This window comes from Solea senegalensis, linkage group LG18, assembly GCF_019176455.1.
Source record: "Solea senegalensis isolate Sse05_10M linkage group LG18, IFAPA_SoseM_1, whole genome shotgun sequence".
Taxonomy (NCBI): Eukaryota; Metazoa; Chordata; class Actinopteri; order Pleuronectiformes; family Soleidae; genus Solea; species Solea senegalensis.
Window position 1 is genome coordinate 7,202,305 of NC_058041.1, and position 19,148 is coordinate 7,221,452.

The 19,148-nt window shown below is 41.9% G+C and overlaps 1 protein-coding gene across 4 annotated transcripts in view; it reads left to right on the plus strand.

The window, feature by feature from the left end:
• Positions 1–19,148, plus strand: part of LOC122759260 (PH and SEC7 domain-containing protein 1-like) — a 43,932-nt gene that overhangs the window by 7,850 nt on the left and 16,934 nt on the right. For 2 of the 4 annotated variants that reach the window (XM_044013979.1, XM_044013981.1), the window contains 5 exons: positions 615–824; positions 2,107–2,187; positions 2,720–2,832; positions 3,955–4,013; positions 5,565–5,654. In XM_044013979.1, coding sequence (XP_043869914.1) covers positions 615–824; positions 2,107–2,187; positions 2,720–2,832; positions 3,955–4,013; positions 5,565–5,654 — 553 coding nt within the window. The remainder of the gene's footprint in view (positions 1–614; positions 825–2,106; positions 2,188–2,719; positions 2,833–3,954; positions 4,014–5,564; positions 5,655–19,148) is intronic. The other 2 variants (XM_044013980.1, XM_044013982.1) reach the window with 1 other exon arrangement.

Consider the following 19,148-nt stretch of genomic DNA (forward strand, 5'->3'; position numbering starts at 1 on the left):
TAAAGTTTCATTTTGAAATACCAGACAACGCAGCCTCTCACATCACCAGTTCCTGCCTAAGGTACATTTACATTACAATTCTGAGAATTACAAAGTAAATAACCTTTTGTAAACAACACAAAAGAGAATAAAACTTTAACATAACTCACTCACTCATAATATTTGATTTATTTTCTTTGGCTTTTCTGTCAGGATTGTTCCATATAATGTATAATCTCTGAATCTCTATGATTTAAAAATCATGCTCCGTATAAATTATAATCACTGTCTTTTTTTCAAATATTCTCTGAATGTTGGAAGTTTTCTTCCGAGCTTTATTCACGCGCTCTCTTGATCAATCTTACTCTTTCTATTTGGCCCCAGGACATTTTACCATGCTTATTGTAAAGGAGTGCAACTCGATGTAAGATCAATGTTAATAAATCATAATTTTTCTCTGTTCTTCATTTTATGAAGAACCCCCCCTTTGCCTCAGTAGCAGTACTCTCACATCTCCGTTTTTTTCCCTTTGTCCCACTTTTCAGTCTTGGATATCTGCAACATCACATGCTTCCATTTCACATCCTTCTCTGCATGTCTAATGTGACTCTGATTTAAATCACTCATTCTGTCAGTTTGCCCCCTCTCAGCAGGGAGAAAGCCCGCCTGGCGACTGATTCAGAGCTGGACCAGGACCTCAGTGAGAGGCTGGGTCTGGGCAGCAGCGACACCCTCACTAATGGCAGCCACCGTGCGGATGTTGCGGCGGCCAGACGCCTCGCCAAGCGACTCTTCAACTTGGACGGCTTCAGGAAGTCTGATGTAGCGCGTCACCTCAGCAAAAAGTGAGCTGCCACATGGTTTTTTTGTGACCGTGTAGTGGAAAAGCACCATTTGCATACCGGGACTCTTCTACTCTCTCGCCTTCTCTCTGCGGTTTTAACCTCCATCTTTGTTGGTGTATGCATCAGATGTATGCAGACTTATTCCTTGTTTGCATACCACACTTCTGCTTCAGAAATCTAACAACAGTTTCTATTGGAAAGCAGTTATACATGTATACAAACATATTTACGGGCAGTGGATTTAAGTTCTGCCAAGAAACTATCTGTAAAAGTTAAACAATGGCAGCGCTGCGATCTCGTTAACTACCCTGAACACAATCACACTCTGACTACCTTATTTACCTCCATAGCATCTAACCGCAAACAACCACAGGAGCGACCAGTTTGAACAACAAGGTATCATCTGATTCAGAGCAATTGGCCTGAAACCCATTGTCATTATCTAACATAGGCTTCCATCTGCTACTCTCCAAAGGTGTAAAATACACAGCAAGCACACTAACACACACCACTAAAATTCATATTTATATAAGTGTGTAGTTATATTTACTTTGTGAAAGATTAGAAGTAAAATTAGAAAATTAAAAAAAACCATATACTGTATTTATATCTATATATAGAGATCTATATATAGATATAGATATATATTTATGTACAACTTACTTAAACTGAGTTAAAGCGTCCAAAATACATGTCTTTAGTTTATTAGTTTAGTTTATTAGTTTAGTTGACAGGGACCATGTACAGAACCAGGTCTATGCTGGAGTTAGCTGAATAGCTCATTTGCATCTGTGGTCCCTGAGCAGGGAGTTTAAAGACAATAAAAGAGCAACATCAACATTACAAAAAAAGAAAAAAAAACATCATACAAAACACATAATACATTTGGTGATCAAGATCAATGATCACATCATTTATTCTCTTTCAGCCATGTCTTCAGAGAAATTTTAAAACTGTTAAAAGTTGCACAGTCTCTTCCAGTTGCTTGGAATGAAAATGCTGATCTTCCTAAATTTGGTGCAACAATCTCCTCTCATTGAGGCCCTGGATACCCTTACATTGTCCCTGCAGAGTGACACACATTGCTTGAGTGGTGGTGGTGCAAGGTCATGAATCACTTTGTACATCAAGCACATGTCAGCAAAAAACAGAAAACTGTATAAGGTTTGCTGTGCATCTCTTTATAATCTGTTACCGTCGTGCTCTATGTTGTTCTTCCATTGTTTCAGATGTATATTCCTCCGCGTATGTTATTTTTTTTTTTATGTCCATTTATTTACAGTAACGACTTCAGCCGTATGGTAGTAGAGGAGTATCTGAGTTTCTTCAACTTCACAGGACTCACACTTGACCAGGCATTAAGGTGAGAACATTGACATGTCTCTGGAATTGATTTATGCTTTTAGATAAATGAATGAATGTAATACTATAAAAAAAGAAAGAAAACAATTCTGAATAAATGAATACTTAATGAAATGAAGCCTAATAATACCAATAATAAAAATGGGAAGGTAAGATAATTATTTTTGCTTGTCACACAGCATCATTTTAAATTGCTTAGTGTGAAACTAATGTTTGCTAAATAACCAAATCTGTATGGAAGTTGTTTGTTTTTATGAACCCTTTGCCTTGATTAGACACAGTTTTATCTTTTATTGTTGTTGTTAGGTTAAACAGTATGTGGTGGAATTTCTATTGTAAAACACTGCCATCTAGAGGGCAACTTTGGCCCTGCACTTAAAGTGACACACAAACAGATTTACATGATGTTCTTTTTCATTTATTCAGATTTTACTGACATTGAGTGTGCACGCCACGACTTTATCATCGTTAATCTGCAATAGCATCTATTTTTAAGTAGTCTGTATGTGACTGTGTCGTGTTTGTGGCTGCAGGACTTTCCTCAGGCAGTTTGCTCTGATGGGTGAGACTCAGGAGAGGGAGAGAGTGCTGTCACACTTCTCGAGGCGTTACTGGGACTGCAACCCAGACGTCATGCCGTCAGAGGGTGAGTGCTGCAGAGTGTGTGTGTGTGTGTGTGTGTGTGCTTTCACTACCACAGCCATATGTCTGAAGTAGGTAATTTTGATGTTTTGTTTCTAATGTCATAAATAATGCATAATAATACATTACACTTTGGCCAGTTTGTGTAGTGCCACTGTAGTGATTTACTCTACGTATTAAATGTTGATTAAAATGGGCATTGACTGGCAGTTTGGAGCAGTAAACAAAGAAGTGGCTATATACTATTATACTATACTATACTATACATTTACCACAGTGTAGAAAAATGCATAAATTACTGACTATAAAATCTCTAGATCAGAAATCGGCCAGATACAAATACAATACAATTCAAAAATCTCTGTCTGTAAAAATGTAAATAGAAATTGGCAAAGGCATTTTATCTGAGTCATGTTTGGGCTGTTTATTTCTTCTTTTTGGGAGAACAATATTTGTTACACAGTTGGAGAATGATGGCTTTAAAAATGACTCGGCACAAATGTTGTGTTGTGAACAGCTTCATAGCTCATAAATGGTCTAAAATGTATCGGATCAGACACAAAATGGTGGTATCATCTCATCCCTACCGACTATATTATATTATTTTAAGTATCTAAAGTAGCCCCCAAAAAGGCTACTTTTACAATAATAAATATATTACTGAGTGTATTATAATTGGATAATCGATTATACCATTGCAGTACATTTGCACATTTATTTCAATTGCCTATAAGTAGCCTTATCTATATTCTTTGTTTTTAATTAAACATGATAATAATACATTTATTTGCTGATAATTCTTCCCACTATAATTCTGTATCTGTAGCTACGGTAACCATGGCTGCCAAATGTATCCAATATCTCATACTGTATGTAATCTAATATTATCCACCTAATTAAGGTGTGGGCAAATTAGAACAACCACTATTTTGTGTAACATACTCCATATATACATATATATATATGTATATATATATATATATATATATATATATATATATATATATATATATATATATATATATATATATATACATATATATATATATATATATATACATATACATATACATATATATATATGAATGTCTCAGAGAAAAGCTAAAACACACTTTTCATCCTCTAGATGCAGTTCACACTCTCACCTGTGCGCTGATGCTGCTGAACACCGATCTCCACGGTCAAGTGAGTAGAGCGAGCGTGTCTGTTTTATTCGTGTGAATTTAATACAGTACATGTATGTGCACATACCGTAGAGCTGTAGCAGGCAGACTGAAAAGATCAGTGCGTTGAAGAGCTGCATTCTCCTCGAAGGTCTTTTTAGAGCAAAGCTACAGGTCTGCAGGTCAGACTGCGGAGCTTCTTCCACCATCAGTAATCTGCTGCTTCTCCTGTCAGAGCCTCACTTTCTTTTTCCTCTCACTGATAGTTCAGCTCTGTGTGTGTGGATGAGTGATTCATTAAAGTGACTAAAAGTGGTGAGTGCGTACAGAAGTTTCAGCAGACGTGAACGGATTTAAACTTGACCTTAGCCGCAACACATCGCAATGACAGAAGTCAGTTTATAACAGGGTTATGTTTCATTGTCTTTTGATAAATACATTCACTGTTTCTAAATCATTGTTTAGGTATTTAGAGTATTACGGCCACGCAGGAAGAAAATCATTTTTTTTGCCCTGACGAGATTAAACTCGATATTTCGAGAATAAAGTTGGATTTTATGTGGAGATTCAAGTCATGTTGTTAATAAAGTGAACTTAATAAATCAATTGGACTAGGTGTAATTAAAGTAATTCATTATAATTTAACAGCTAATTCAAATGCCTGTACAATATTACACTGTATTACACACATTTTAAAATAAACCTGGAAAATTATGACATTTAAGTAGCTGAAAAATCAGAAAACCTGTTTTCATGATTGAAAAAACAGAATCATCGATTAACAAGATAGTTAACGAGTAATTTAGTAGTCGATTAATCAAATAATCGTTGGAGCCCAATGTGACCAAAGATCAATGTGACCATGCAGGCGGAGACGACGTTTACCCTGATAGTTTCCATCAATTCAGCAGTAATCAGGGTCTTTGCAATAATAACTGTGACATTTATCATACCAGCTGTTCTGTGGATTACTCTCTACTGCAGCGTCACATTTTTAATTATGAACTATAGTGGAGTGAGTTAAAATCGGGCAAAAATAAGTCTGGTTATTATATAACCCTTTGCACAGCAGCCATTTTGTCAGGTGACAGTAGGAAACGCAACATGGCAATTACTCATTTATTCCATATCGAAGTACCAATTTTAGGTTATCCTAACCTACACATTGTTTTGCACATATTTGCACACACAGTGGTCGTTTTAAATGTGTTCTTCACACAAAAAAAACCTGAGAACAATGATGTAAAAATGAGCATAGGCCCTAGGAAACGCACAGGTGTGAATAATGAAATGAATGATGGCTAAGTTCCATTTAGCTGGCTCAGATTTGGCATGCATGCTGGTTCACTGTCACACTGTCCTGACTTATAAGAATGGAGCAGAGCCGTCGGATAATATGATGATCTACAAAACAAGTCAGATTGGCTGCCCGGTCTTCATGTTGTTTAATTGATAAACGTAAAAAACAAATCACACAAGTCGTTCAAATGGATCATATCAAAGCGGCAGTTTGGGAGTTGGGACATTGAGCATGAAATTAAACAACAAATTAATGTGTTTGGGTTTTTTTCAGAACATTGGCAAAAGGATGTCATTCACACAGTTTGTCGGCAACCTGGAGGGACTGAACGAGGGCCAAGATTTTCCCAAGGATCTGCTCAAAGTAAGCTTTTCTCAAGTCTAATATAGCAAACACACACGCGCGCGCGCGCACACACAGACACGTACGCACATGCTGTCATATGCAGACTCACATCCCTAACTAGAGCGAGCAGACTGTGTGTGCCAGCACTGTATTGTCCCTCAGATCCTCGCGACAGAGCCTGCCTGTCTGGCCTGCGCTCACTGCCAGCTGGCACTCACGTCGTCTCCAGAGCGCCGCGATCACAGGCCTGCCTGCGCCCACCACGTTCAGCTACAGCGTGAGCCGGGAGACCAATTGTGTTATGTGATCTGGAAAGGAGGAGAATGAGCCACAGCCGCCCTTTTTAGTTATCTGCATGTGACATCAGAAGCGTTAGATTAGGCTGCTGTCTTAATCCGGTTGGGTCTGGTCGAGACGGGGTTCAGGCAGAGGCCTCGGGGGGGCGTGATGTGGTGAAACAACTCGATCAATGCAGGTCGCCTGGCGCGCGTAACGACGATGCTGTTGATTAGTTTTGCCTGCAGAGTGGTCCGTCAACACGCCACAGGGCCGTGAAGTGCAAGTCAACAAGTTGTAATGGGGTATTTATAATGCATGAGCGAGAAAGGGAGAGACAGAGAGTCCGTCTGAAATGAAGGGAATGAACTCTGAAATGAAAAGCTGTGCCGGGTTATTAAGGGCAAATAGTATTCAAGCTGCAGCCATGTGACCGCGAGCAAAGTGAGGCAGAGAGAGAGAAAAAGAAACAGTCTGACAGGCGTGCATTAGCAGTTTTGTTCATGCTTTTACAGATCCAGGAACAGCTCCCTCTCTTTACTCTCTTTTTTCTCACCCGCCTCAAGCAACACTCTCTATTCTCTCCTCTTTTTTTTGTATTTCCCTTATTCTCTACCTCTAAATGTTCTTCCCTCTCATATTCTCCTTATCTTTGCTCTGGTGAAGTTAAATCTCTGTCCCTGGACGTTGTCTCTCCCTCCCCGCCACTCTCTCTCTCGAGCCACTCTCCTTCACCTCCACCCAGTTTTGCTCTGTTTCCTTCCTGCTTGCCTTCACAGTCCTGAACTGCCTTCTTCACTTGTCCTCTGCTCCGCGGGATTGTGTTGCACAGCTGTTCATAAATACATTACTGCTTGTGTGTGTGTGTGTCTTTGTGGGGACCAAAACACTTGTACACCTAAGGGAGTGAGGACATTTTGAAAGCTCCTTACATTCTGTTGCTCCTTAAAAGGCCTTTTTTCCAGGTTTTTAAGACTTGGTATTGGGTAAGCGTTGGGTCAGCAGGAGTTATGGTTAAGATTAGACTAACTCTCCAGAAAATGACTGCAAGTCAATGTCCTCTGAAGTCCTGGACACCAGACTGTGTGTGTAAGGTCTCGCTCAATTCTTCCTGTCCCTGCTGTCCTTTCCCAGATTATTACAATGTGAGAGCAGGAGATAAAGTCCTCGCTCTCGTGAAGTTCACCTGGAGCTACAGCCGAGGTTTCCCTTTATAGTTACAGACTTTTCAGTCAGGAAACATTTTCTCCTCCACCTGTTTAAAAATGTCAAAATCCTTTGTAAAGTGTGTTTCCATTAACTGTGTATACAGTGACAACCTTTTGAAGATGAAAACCTGACAATATAAATCGTACCAAAAGCAAATTTGGCATAATTTCTGCGAAACAAATGTAAACCAGCACCTTCCAGGAGATATATACATATATGTTTTATAAAATAATGACATAATTGTATGCATTTTTTATGTAAAATGTAATACTAAAGACTAAATACTGTTGTAAACGGCACCAACTTAATGCCTGTAGGCAGCACTAACGGGATAACAGGATTGTTTATGTATGATTGTGCGTGTTTATTCAACGTTATCTGTCGGGTGACCTCTCACACTCTCCGGCCTAAACCGGTCACCTATTAACAAACTTAACCATTGAGTTTGTTAACTATCTCTCTAAGTGAATTGTGATGAATCTCCTCAGTGACAGCGAGGTTGTGAGTCAGCCTTGTTTGAGCTTACAAACAGCCGGTGAAACTAGCTTCCCTGTTTTCTCCTCTCGTCTCTTTGAGTCTGTTATCGCTCCGTCATTTCCTGCTACATAACGATAATCACCACGCGCTACCGCCAGCCTCCTCCTCCACCACCATGTTCCCCTCATTTCCTCCACTCATTTTCTTGACTCTGCATTTCCCCTTGTCGTGTCTGGTATCTGCGTTTGTTTGTGCTGTAAATTCATTTGAAGAAAGCCAGAGAAAATCCTTCACCCCCGTCTCATTTTCACCTTGGTGCTGTACACTGATTATGCTCCACTACAACAACACACACACACACACACACACATACTGTAGAGTTTATCTCACACAAACAGACCCAGACTCTGGATTTCTTTGTCGCCATCGCCGTGCTTCCACTTCTACCTTCCTCTCCATTCTCACTTCCTTAAACTTTCAGTCCTGTCACACCAGTAGGTGTTTAAGGTGTTTGCAAAGTACTCTCATCTAAAGAGTTATTTGATGTTGTTGTCATTGAATGGTTTCTACCACAAGCAGAACTATAGACGTTTAGTCAGTGTGCACAGGCTTCATCCATCATAAAGGACAATAATATAATATATGATTAACTGAGCCATACGATGGAGCTTTTATTTGTCTGCAGGACAGGAGACACTGTTGTTGGGGTGCTGAACTACTGAGCCCTGTTGCTAAAACGGGAATCAACTGCCCGGTGGACTGGAAAATAATGAGGGGCTTTTCATCCCCATGACACCTCTTTCCACCTCTCAGGTCGACTCTGCTGCCTCTTTTATTGCTCGGTCGTCAGCTCTTTTCTTCTCTGTTTGTCTTGTTTTTGCCACTTTTATCTTCCTCGATAACTCTCCCCGCTTATCGCCGATTCATCCCGTCTCTCAATTGCTCCGTCTCAACTCTGCCTCGCCAGTTCAGACTCTTTTGATTAAACCGACTGATATGTTTCCCATTACCGCCACAAAGGGGACGAGCACAATGGAGCGATCGTCTGAACAGAGTGTGTGAGACTCGGGGGCTACACAACCTGTCCTGCACGACACAGTGATACCTCTCTTCAACATGTAGACCCGCTCAGACATGGGTATAAGCGTCTGTCCTGAGCGATCCAATCACAGCCTCCTCGCTAAGTGCAGGTCTGAAGGGTCCCGGTGCATCCTCACATCTAAATGACAGAAACCACATGGGGAAGGAAGTATTTTATTCTGTGTTTACTGGCACAATAATGTTTCTATCAACTACTGACTCTGCAGTTTCTATATTCATTTATTTATTTATCAGTTTAGTGAAGCTCATCAAACATTGTCAAATATGTACTGTACTATACTAAAGCGCGATTAGAACGTGTCACTAGTTCGTTCAGAGTCAGCTGTTTATCGTGGATGACGGATCCTCTAAATGTTCGTATTCCTGCAGCAGCCTCCGCATCAAAACCACTTGAAGCTCAGCTTCAACTGTTCTCTCTGGGATGGCACAGAATAGAATGGTCACTTCCACGGAAGCTCAGCTTCTCTCGGAGTCAAAGGAGCAGTAGGCGGGTACAGACGCTGGGCTTCTGCATGATGAATGGAGGAACCCGTTTTTGATTGATAGCAGAGCCTTTTCTGTCTCAGTCCTCCGTGGACAAATAGCTGGTCCTTGTGTGTTATTTGCTCAGTGATACAGCCCATTTTAGTTTGCACACTGTAAATAACACTATTATTATCGTGTTTCCTTGTTCTAGTTGATCGTTTGCTGAATTAATGTCAGTATTTATGTATAAATAACTGCGCCTGAAATGAGCTTCTCCTGTTTCAAAGACCAGCAGCTGCCACTGGTCGTGCGGGGGTTATCTACAGTGTGTACAGTACAGTACAGCTTTGTGGAGGCACCACAAAGAGTTAGCTGTAAGCTTTAAATGCGTCACTAGTTAAGCAAAGTAAATTTGCAGCTCTGCAGTTGGGTGTGAGGCAGGTCGTGCACAGTGGCCGGCTGCAGCCAAAAACACAAAGCAACACACTAAAATAGCTTTGTGAGGTAAAACACCAAGCCTGACTGGGATGGGAGCCAACCTATGCAAGGAATGGCACGACTCGAGTCCTATTGTTTTGGTGTCGGATTTTATTTATTTATTTATTTATTTATGGTTTGTTTATTGTAAGTCAAAGTGCTGCTGTAGCCTGAACTGTAAAACGAAATGGAGGTGATACCTGGTGGCTAGGTACAGATTATACCTCAGAAACCTAATGACTCGTGTCTTGTTCATGTGCCATCTGCTGGATCATTATCGCTCCTGATCTTGTGCCGCTCTGATATCGTCCTTGTATTCCACGCTGTTCTTGGTCTCCCCAGTCCTCTTCAGTCGCTGTCGATCATCTCCTCTTATGTTACGGCCAAAGTATGTGCATTTTCGCTTTTCTGATGGTATTTAGTTTTCATCTTTTTTTTTAAGGACTTCTTTGTTTGTTTTGTGCTCAGTCAATATTCAATATAGCCACATTTCAAAGGCCTCACATTTGCTCGCTGTTGCTTTTGTTAGTGTCCAAGTTTGTGCCCCGTATACAAGTGTTGCCATGTTGTCAAAGGCAGCTCTTGCAATTCTTTTTAATTTCAGTATCACACTTGCCCTCTTCTGTCACCATGTACCAAGGTGTACCATGCTGCTGGTCTGATGGATTGACTTCCCCTCGATACTTTTTTCCTGCTTACTACCATTATGTTTTGTTTCAATTATGTTCATTTCTATAATATACTGTTTACATATTTCATCCAATGGGTATTCTGCAATGAATGCTGTTGACTCCTCCAGTGTTGACTCCTTTCATATCTTTGACTTGACTGAGTATTTCCTCTGCTAGATAGTGTTTTTATTATCTTTGTCTCATCTATCTCCTGCCTGCTTGCCATGGTTTGTCTTCATTTTTGCAGGCCATATGTTCATGCGACTTGGTTATAATCATATCAATTGTGACTTCAGTGTTCTTGAAACTTGAAAAGTATAAAGTGATTGAATGGAGCTGATGGGCGAGCACAGGGAACAGGACATGGGGGAGGTTATCCACAGTGTGCATGCAGCACAGCGCACTTGTCCGTTCGAGTGCGGACGCTTGTTTGTCTCAATCAGTTTGCTCTCGTTCTGGGGTTCGTTAACGAGGCCATAAAGTATCATAATGTACTCCAGAGGACATTTCCTCCCCCAGACACCCACCCGTCCATCAGTCAGCAGAGACGTGACAAGATGCAGCTCACGGGGCCAGACATCGACTGGTTTTGTTATGAGCTGCATCTTGAAGGAATAGTAAGAACACAGAATTGACCAATTTACCTGCCAGTGTGGGTTATATGATATGGATTACATTTGTATTGCGTGTTCTTCATTTGAAAACAGGCAGGTGTCTGCAGCGCAGGGGCAGGTGCCGTACAAGAAGCATTTAACCCATCAAACAGCCGAGTGACGGGGCTTTTTGAGCAGCAGAATTCCCTTCTGAAACATTTTGTGGGCGCTTCTTTGTGTTCTCCATCATCCTCCTGTTTGCAGTCGTCTCACTTACTGGAGCAATGTTTCTGTTGTTGCGTCTGTCTGTCTGTCTTGACATAAAATGAGTCACTTCCTTTGTGCAGCCAAGGAATCAAAACACTGCTATACTGTGTACAGTTCTAGCTCAGCTTTTCTTTTTTGCTATTCCATTAGCGATAATACCTGGTACTGGTGAGGTTCATGAGAGTCATTAGCGCAATGTCTGACACAGGAATCAAGCCGAACAATGCAGAACTGTCGATCAGTTAAAAAAATCTCCAACATTTAGCAAGGAAATGTCTAAAATTTCAATATTTAACAGAGGAGTCTATGTTCAGTTGTATTTTATGTCTTTGAGTCTGTGCTCCGGTCATGCAGGAAGTACTGAACTAATCTTTTTAATGAACTGACTGTAATGATTCAGTTCACCGGAAATAACCGCTTTGCTCGTCACTAGTTTGTTTGGGTCTCGTATAACTACAGTTTTATTATTAATTGTAAAATATAAGAAGGGAGTCTTTAGTTTATATTTAACCATGAGATCCTGATACAACTCTCTCTTGGTGCGGATCAGAGCATTTTTAATCAATCACTGTGGATTTATTCACTGTTTATGTAATTGGTCCCAGCACCACAGTTGAAATGAAGTTCTCGTCATCTCTCCATGTTCCTTCACCCGTCGTCTACATGGGGAACATAACTGCTGCTGCAGCTTTAGAGGAAACTTTCCTCCTCTCTCCTCAGAGACACACATAGGTTTGCTCTCACTCTCTCTCTCTCTCCCTCACTGTCTCTCTCCCTCTCTCTCCCTCCTCGGCACTGCTCACCGCTTAAAGCTTGAAGTGGGAGCTAATGATGCTCTGAAGTAGGTTACAGCCTGCATTAGAGCAGGAGAACAAATTCTGCTGAAATGAAAATGTTGTGCGCCTCAATCAGACGCTGAACCGCGCTCTTCCAGCTGCAATTACGTGCACCGGTGTCGTCGATCGGGTGGCAGCATCGACGGCAGGGGCAAAAAAGACAGATGGCTTATTTGTTTTTGTAATTGAGAGGGAGAGGAGTCGTCCCCATGTGTGTCCCCATTGTCGTTTCAAGCCCAGCTACGAGTGTGTCTGGAATTTTCTTCTTTTCTTGCAACATTGAGGTCAACAGTCTGAAAGTCACATCACTTTAGGGCCACAGGACGCATTGTCCTTAGAAGGTGGGTGCTAATTTAACATGTGTGGAAATTGTATGAGTCACATTAAATATCATGACGTTTCCTAATTTAGATGTAGGTATGTGCATATGTCAACAAATCCATTTATCTTTCGTTAGATTTATACATTTACCGCCAAATCTAAAACAGCACATGTGTCTTTTTCTCGTCTGAACTGCAAACCTGAACTGCAGACCCTGCACCTGCTGTCCAGTGGGTACGTCAACTGTACAAGCAGCAGAGCGAAAGAAAATTGAAGGACACAGAAATCTCACACATTCACTCATAAAATTGAGGGAGAGAAAAAGGAGTGGAGTTCTGTTGGAAGACGCTTGAAGGGCAGAGAAAAAACAGACCCCAATCCCCCACCCCCCCGTCTCTGTCTCCCTGAGCTGTCTGGACTCTTCACAGAAGACTGCAAGACATTTAGATGTGAAATATTGAGTGAGGGAGAGACTCACAGACGGATAAACTGATAGAGACGGATAAACTGATAGAGGTCACAGGTAAAAAAAAGAAACAACTCTTTTTCTCAGTTTCTTGATGAGCAGGTGTTTCCCTGTTCCGTCTGCTGATGTGAACCAGCTTCATTGAAGACTTTTCCAGGTTAAGTGCTTTTGCCCAGAGGCACCATTGGTGGTTTTCTTGGGGTTTCGGGCTTTTCAGACCACAAGACCGTGACTCGACGCTGCCCACAGAGTAAAAGATGGAAAGAATGATGATGAAGAAGAGAGAGAGAAGGCAATTAACACCAAAGCTTCTTAGCCGTCCTGTAACGAGATGTCACTCGGATGCGGCCTGTTTGGCATTTCTCCGCATTTCCTCGGGGAGAGACACATCACGGCTGTCCTGACACTGCACACATGTGGAAAGACAAGCGCCGGGCAACGTTATAAACATAGAACAAGGAACACAAGCTGCAGTGCAAGAGGTTGGATGTTGGATTAATAAGAGCAAGGTTGTTTAAAACTTTGCATTAGATGACTTTCTGCTCAGTGAGTTTAAATCCTTGGGTCAGATGTGCTGTCGATCCGAAGTTGCGGCCTTTGAGATCCTCTGATTGCACCGTTTGAAAGTGTGACGTCAATTTGACAGCGATCGCTCACTCGGCCCTACGTCACACACATTATAATCATTGGACATTTAGGATTTCGTCTGTTTCGATTATAGATCGGTCAAACACCCACACACACACACACACTCTACAATTGGCACAGCCAGTGAATCTCCCGAGTTGTTTTTTGCTTCACTGTTGCTCAATCTCAAGTCAATAATCCCATTTGACCAAGTTCTCTTAAGGGAAAACACGTTCATTTGTCTTGCGCGCAAAGGTTGTTTTGTTTTTTGTCAGACACTGCGATAAAATGTGTCGGGTATAACAAGTTCTCTTTTTTTTTTGGGAATATTTTGGATTCACATTTTACTCGCATCCCACTCTCGCTCACACTGAAATTATCATATCAAATCTGAATATTGCTGGTTCTGAGGAAATGATTACCCTCCCCCACCCGCAAAAAAATGATCAGAGGCAGATACGTGCAATTGCTTGTGGGATATTTGAATATTTAATATTTAATTATGATCTCATGGATCTGTACTGCAGTCACACCCTTGGTATATTACAGTGGGAATAATACACAACTCCTTATATGGGCATGTGTGTTTATAGGTCACATCTTCAGGTCTTTTCATCTTATGTGTTGTCAAGTCAAAGTAATGATTCATTTTAGATCGCATATTTTTTTAAGTAGCAATAAATGTGCATAATTCACAAAATAGACCGTTTTTCCAAATATAGTGTATCCAAATTTCACAAATTCAATCCGATTGTAGACATTTTTGTGTTTATATAGTTGGTGAAAATAGGGAAAAATAACAATAATTTCATCAGATTGCTTACTATAGGTTGTGCTGGAAAAAAGGATATAAGATATTCTTATAGCCTCTGTATATTCGTTGTAACGTAGTAATGTAAAAAAAAAAAAGTAGCCTAAATGCCCTGTGTTTTAAGGGTTAAATAGTTTAATATTTAGTTCAAAATTCAATTTTCAGTGATTGTATGTTTAAGATTAATACCTCTGTATTACTAATGGGTCAGATTACAACTGTGCAAATGATGGACAGGTCTCCCAATCATTTATTTGTAATAAATTGAACTCATTGCTTCATCACATCAAACTATTCCTTTATTGCTCAGTTAAAATGTCACTGGTGATGAATTCACACACACACACACACGTGATGGTACAAACCTTTGTAGACAGTGTCTGCTGCAAAAAAAAACATCTCCTCCTGCTCTCACCTCACCAAACCACCGCTGAATACTAATTACCATTGCAAGTATGTTAAAAAAAGTGTGTGCATATAACATCAGCTGCATTTGTGTGTGTGTGTACGCGTGGATGCGAGGCAGCAGTTGGTAGACTGTGATTTGCTGGCAGTGACTGAGCGAAGAAGGGAGGGAGAGTGAGGGAGGGAGGGAAGGAAGGAGGGCGGTACGCATTGACGGAGTGAGAGAGAGAGAGAGAGAGAGAGATAGAGAGAGGGAGGGAGGGAGGCAGGCAGAGGGAGAGCACTGTCCTCATCAGCTTCTTTTTCTCTGCGATCCAGGCAGCCAGCTCTCCTTTCCTGTCCTCTCCTCCACCTCCGCAGGAGCGGCAGCAGCAGCAGGGAGAAGGGACGCAAAAAAAAAAAAAAGGAGAGAAAGGCTGAAGAAGATTGCAACAGATTGACAAACGTACAGAGACAAGGAAGATACGAAAGACATCAGCAGCAGGGGAGCAGCACATTTCTCTCTCTCTCTCTCTTTTTTTTGCCCTCAAACACCCACACCCGCCGAACATGCAGCGGGGAGCGACTGTAATCAGTGAGAGTCTTGAGAGAAAATAGTGACTGAGAGAAGTGCATCAGAGAGGCGGCGATGACAGCACACCTCTACACATGGATAGAGAGCAGGAGGGAAGAAGTGACACTCTGTCAGTCAGCCAGCGCTGTGTGTAATTGATGGTGTCCATTTTAGAGTGGGAGCAACAGGAATATACACTCTTTGTGGCTGTGCTGCACCTGCTTTTGTTTTGCCTTTCTCTTCAATTCATTGTGTTTGTATTTCGGCTTGTGACGAAATCGAGGGCGCTCTGTGGAATCCCTGCTCTGAAGTCCGAGGGTGGCTGCACCTCCTCCCTCCTACTCCTCTGTTGTCTCCCTCTGTTTGTGTTCATGTGAGCATAAAGAGCTTGTTATATGCCTGTTTGTGTGTTTGTGTGTTTCACCTCATTCCCACATTTGGCACCCATCTGCCTCATGCCGACTGTCCGTTCACACCTCTGCCTGTGTTTCAGACCATCTGTGCGAGTGTCAGCTCGGGTCCCTCTTTGTGTGTCCGTGGATGTGTGTGTGTGAGTGTGTGTTAGTGTGCCGTCACTGGATGTCGCTGAAAGTTTGCCGCCGGACTTGTGTCACCTTTGGCTAACATGGATCACGCTGAGACCACGTAGAGAAAGTGTGTTTTCACCTTGAGAAATTACATTTTCACACACCCTCCTGCCAGGTGCTGCAGTTTATGACCCATTAAACTTCAGTGGACGAGCCAAGAAGAGTGTGGGATTTATTGCATTCTTACCTGCTGGAGAAAGTCCTGTCAGTGGGAGCAAAGGAGTCCTTTCTCTGCATGTATAAAACATGGCTGTCCCGTCAATAATTCAGTGTCAGGTGGGCATCCCGGTATTCACCAGAGCGTCTGACTGACTTGACTGATGATGTGTGTCCTCCCTCCGCTGATCTCTGACTGTTTTGTGCAACAACTGAGCCCACGTCCATTTGTCTGTTGACTTCCTCTGATGATCACTGGACAGACGACAGGGACACACCTCGTCTCACACTTTTTTATCTCCTCGAAGGATCCTTTTTTCTTCAGGACATACAAACTGAGACTGCGTCGCTTGGGCTTATTTTTGAACATTCAGCGTGCTTCGGAGTTGAAGCCCAGTTTGGTGTAATCCTCTGTGTGTGTGTGTGTGTGTGTGTTACCATGATTGGTGTTAACAGCCTGCACTCGGCGGGGCGCCTGCGCTCACGCTCTCTTTGCACTGTGCGATATGGACGGGACTTCCGGATGATGGACCCGTTCCGTTACCCCAGGACCCCGCGGTCGCGCTCACTCAAACCTCTGGTGTTTCCAGACCTGCTGGGCAAAGCTCAGGATGGACAGAACCACCCACAGGCCAGAAAGAGGAGGAAGGTACTGAAAAGCATCTGCTGTTTCCTGACACTTTTACCTTCATGAGTCACTATAATACATCACTTAAAAGTGACATAACTAAAATATGTGCAACAGCAACCTTTAGCATTTACACTTGTTACTGCAATCCCAACACAAAACTTTGGTTTTGTGTGTGAGTGTGGTTGCCAAACGTTCCAAAATACAGAAAGGCAGACGTTCCACTTCCACACACATACAGTATCTGTCCCACCATCTGTTTTATTTTTATAAATATTGAACCTCTTAAGTTAACGTTCACGTGTCAGCAACAGGTGGAAAGTGACAGTGCTGTGAGTAGCAGCGGAGAATTATCACACGACGAGAGGAGATGACAATAATGGACCGTACAATCATTTTAAGTTAAATATCCACGACAGAGTGTAGGAGAGAGCGAGCATTAGCTATTTTTTAGCTATAATATCATATATTTATATGTATTATATTATATATAATATTACTATAATATTTAGCTATAATTTGCCTAATGTTGCGTCTCTGTCCACATCTGTCGGCAACTTCCTCTCTGCGTCACAACATTATAACGCATCTTCACTGTAGACCACATGTGTCAAACTGTTGGCCCGGGGGCCACATGTGGCCCTCCAATCAATTACATGCGGCCCGCCGACCACTGTGCGAGGTGATGGAATAGAGACAGAATATAAGACTAAATATATTTGCCGGCAATATTTTATATAATAGTAATAAGACATTGAGTTGTAATCATTGCTTTATTAAATGTATTACACTCAACATGAAATGACACATATTTAAGCTGTTTTAATCACAGTTATCCTCGTCATTATTTGCTACATTTTCAATTTAATTCCTCGTTTTTGTGCATCATTAATTGTTTTTATTGTGAATCATTTTATATCAAAACAAGCACTTTTACTTTGCAATTCTGTCTAATATCATAATGAATATCTTGTGTGTGTGTGTGTGTGTTGTTTTTTTTCCGGGGTTCTCCCGTTTGCACAAGTCCAGTCCAAAAACATTCAGATTTAGGGGACTGTAGGTGTGAGAGTTGTTTGTCTCTATGTGGCCCTGTGATGGACTGGCAGCCTGTCCAGGGTGTACCCCACCTTTTACCTTATGTCAGCTGGACTTGGCACCAGCAACCCCTGCAACCCTCATGTGGAGGATAAAGTGGAAGAAGATGAGTGAGTGAGTGAGTGAGTGAGTTGCTCTCTGCTAGTATCCCAGGTGTCAAAGTTTCAAGCGTCCCAGACCTCTGCTGATTGGTCAAATTTCGCAATGTACAATTTCCCGTGTTTGTAAGATCTCGCGGTAACGCACGGTAACGTGAGTTCAGCTGTCTTCGGAAGTTACCGAATATAGATTTGCCCTGTAGCTACAGGGTTCAAACTTGATTGATTCCAAAGGAGTGCCTTCCTAGTGGAGGAAAGCGATAAGATGCCCTTGCAACTTCTTGTCCTATGGGTGCCCTTGCAATCAAATAGGGTACAGTTATGAATTTCCCCTCTGTCCCTACATGACAGTGTCCCAAAGGGTGTCCTTGTATAGAAAATGTCCATCTCAGTGATGCTGTGCTTTAAAGAGAATGTGTTAAATGATATACTAGTGTTGCATGCCCCACCAGTGCGCAGTAGGTGCCCTTTTAATTTCCGCCCCTGCCCTTCCAAATGTCTGTGCACGCCACTGGTCACCGGTGAAGCTAGTCTTTCAATTTCCGATGACTCGTTTTATGTCTTAATAAAATAGATTTCCTACATACAGTACAGCGGCTTTAATATCGTACCAGCAGTGTGACAAAATGTCATAACAAATCCTGTTTTAACAGGACAGTAGATCTTTGTCCTTCACAGCCAGTTGGGCAAATCCATCAGAAGGTCACGTGTGTCTAACATTTATTGTTTCACACACAACAAACCCGTCTTTAATTGATTTGCCATGCCAGCAACTTTGTAAATACGTGGCAGAGCGTCTGATGAAGGACTGGTTGACTTCCATGCCTGGTTGGGTTGTACACATCAGGACATTAGAGCATTGTATTGTGTGAAGCCACCACTCAAGGGTAATGGCTCTCGTTTGCCGGCGTTTGGTGACGTTGATGAAGCAAGTAGGTGAAGGTGATGAACATCCATCTGTGTCTGAATGAGCCTCCAGTCTGACTGGCGCTCAGATGATTTATACCCCGCCTCCATCTACCTGCGTTGTAAAGCGACTCACCGCTCTCTCTCTCTTTGGCTCTAGTCATCTGTCTTAAAATCCACAGCCGAGTCCCTCTGCTGTTGATACTGTGGTGTCCCCCTCAGGATTTACTGTAAGAAGTGAATTTTCTTCTCTCTTTTTTTCCCCCACACACACAAATAAAAAAGCAATAACTCTCTGCGCTGGCAGATAAACTCAGCTGTGACAGTTTCACCGACAATGTGTTGGCTCGAGAAGAGATGAACTCCGCGATCAACGTCGTTTGACTTTCTACTTTCAACGACTGAAATTATAAGCCAATGAATCTGTCAACACAAAATAAGCAATTGCTTTGATGTAAGGTTATTTTGTAGGTTCTATTAACTGTTT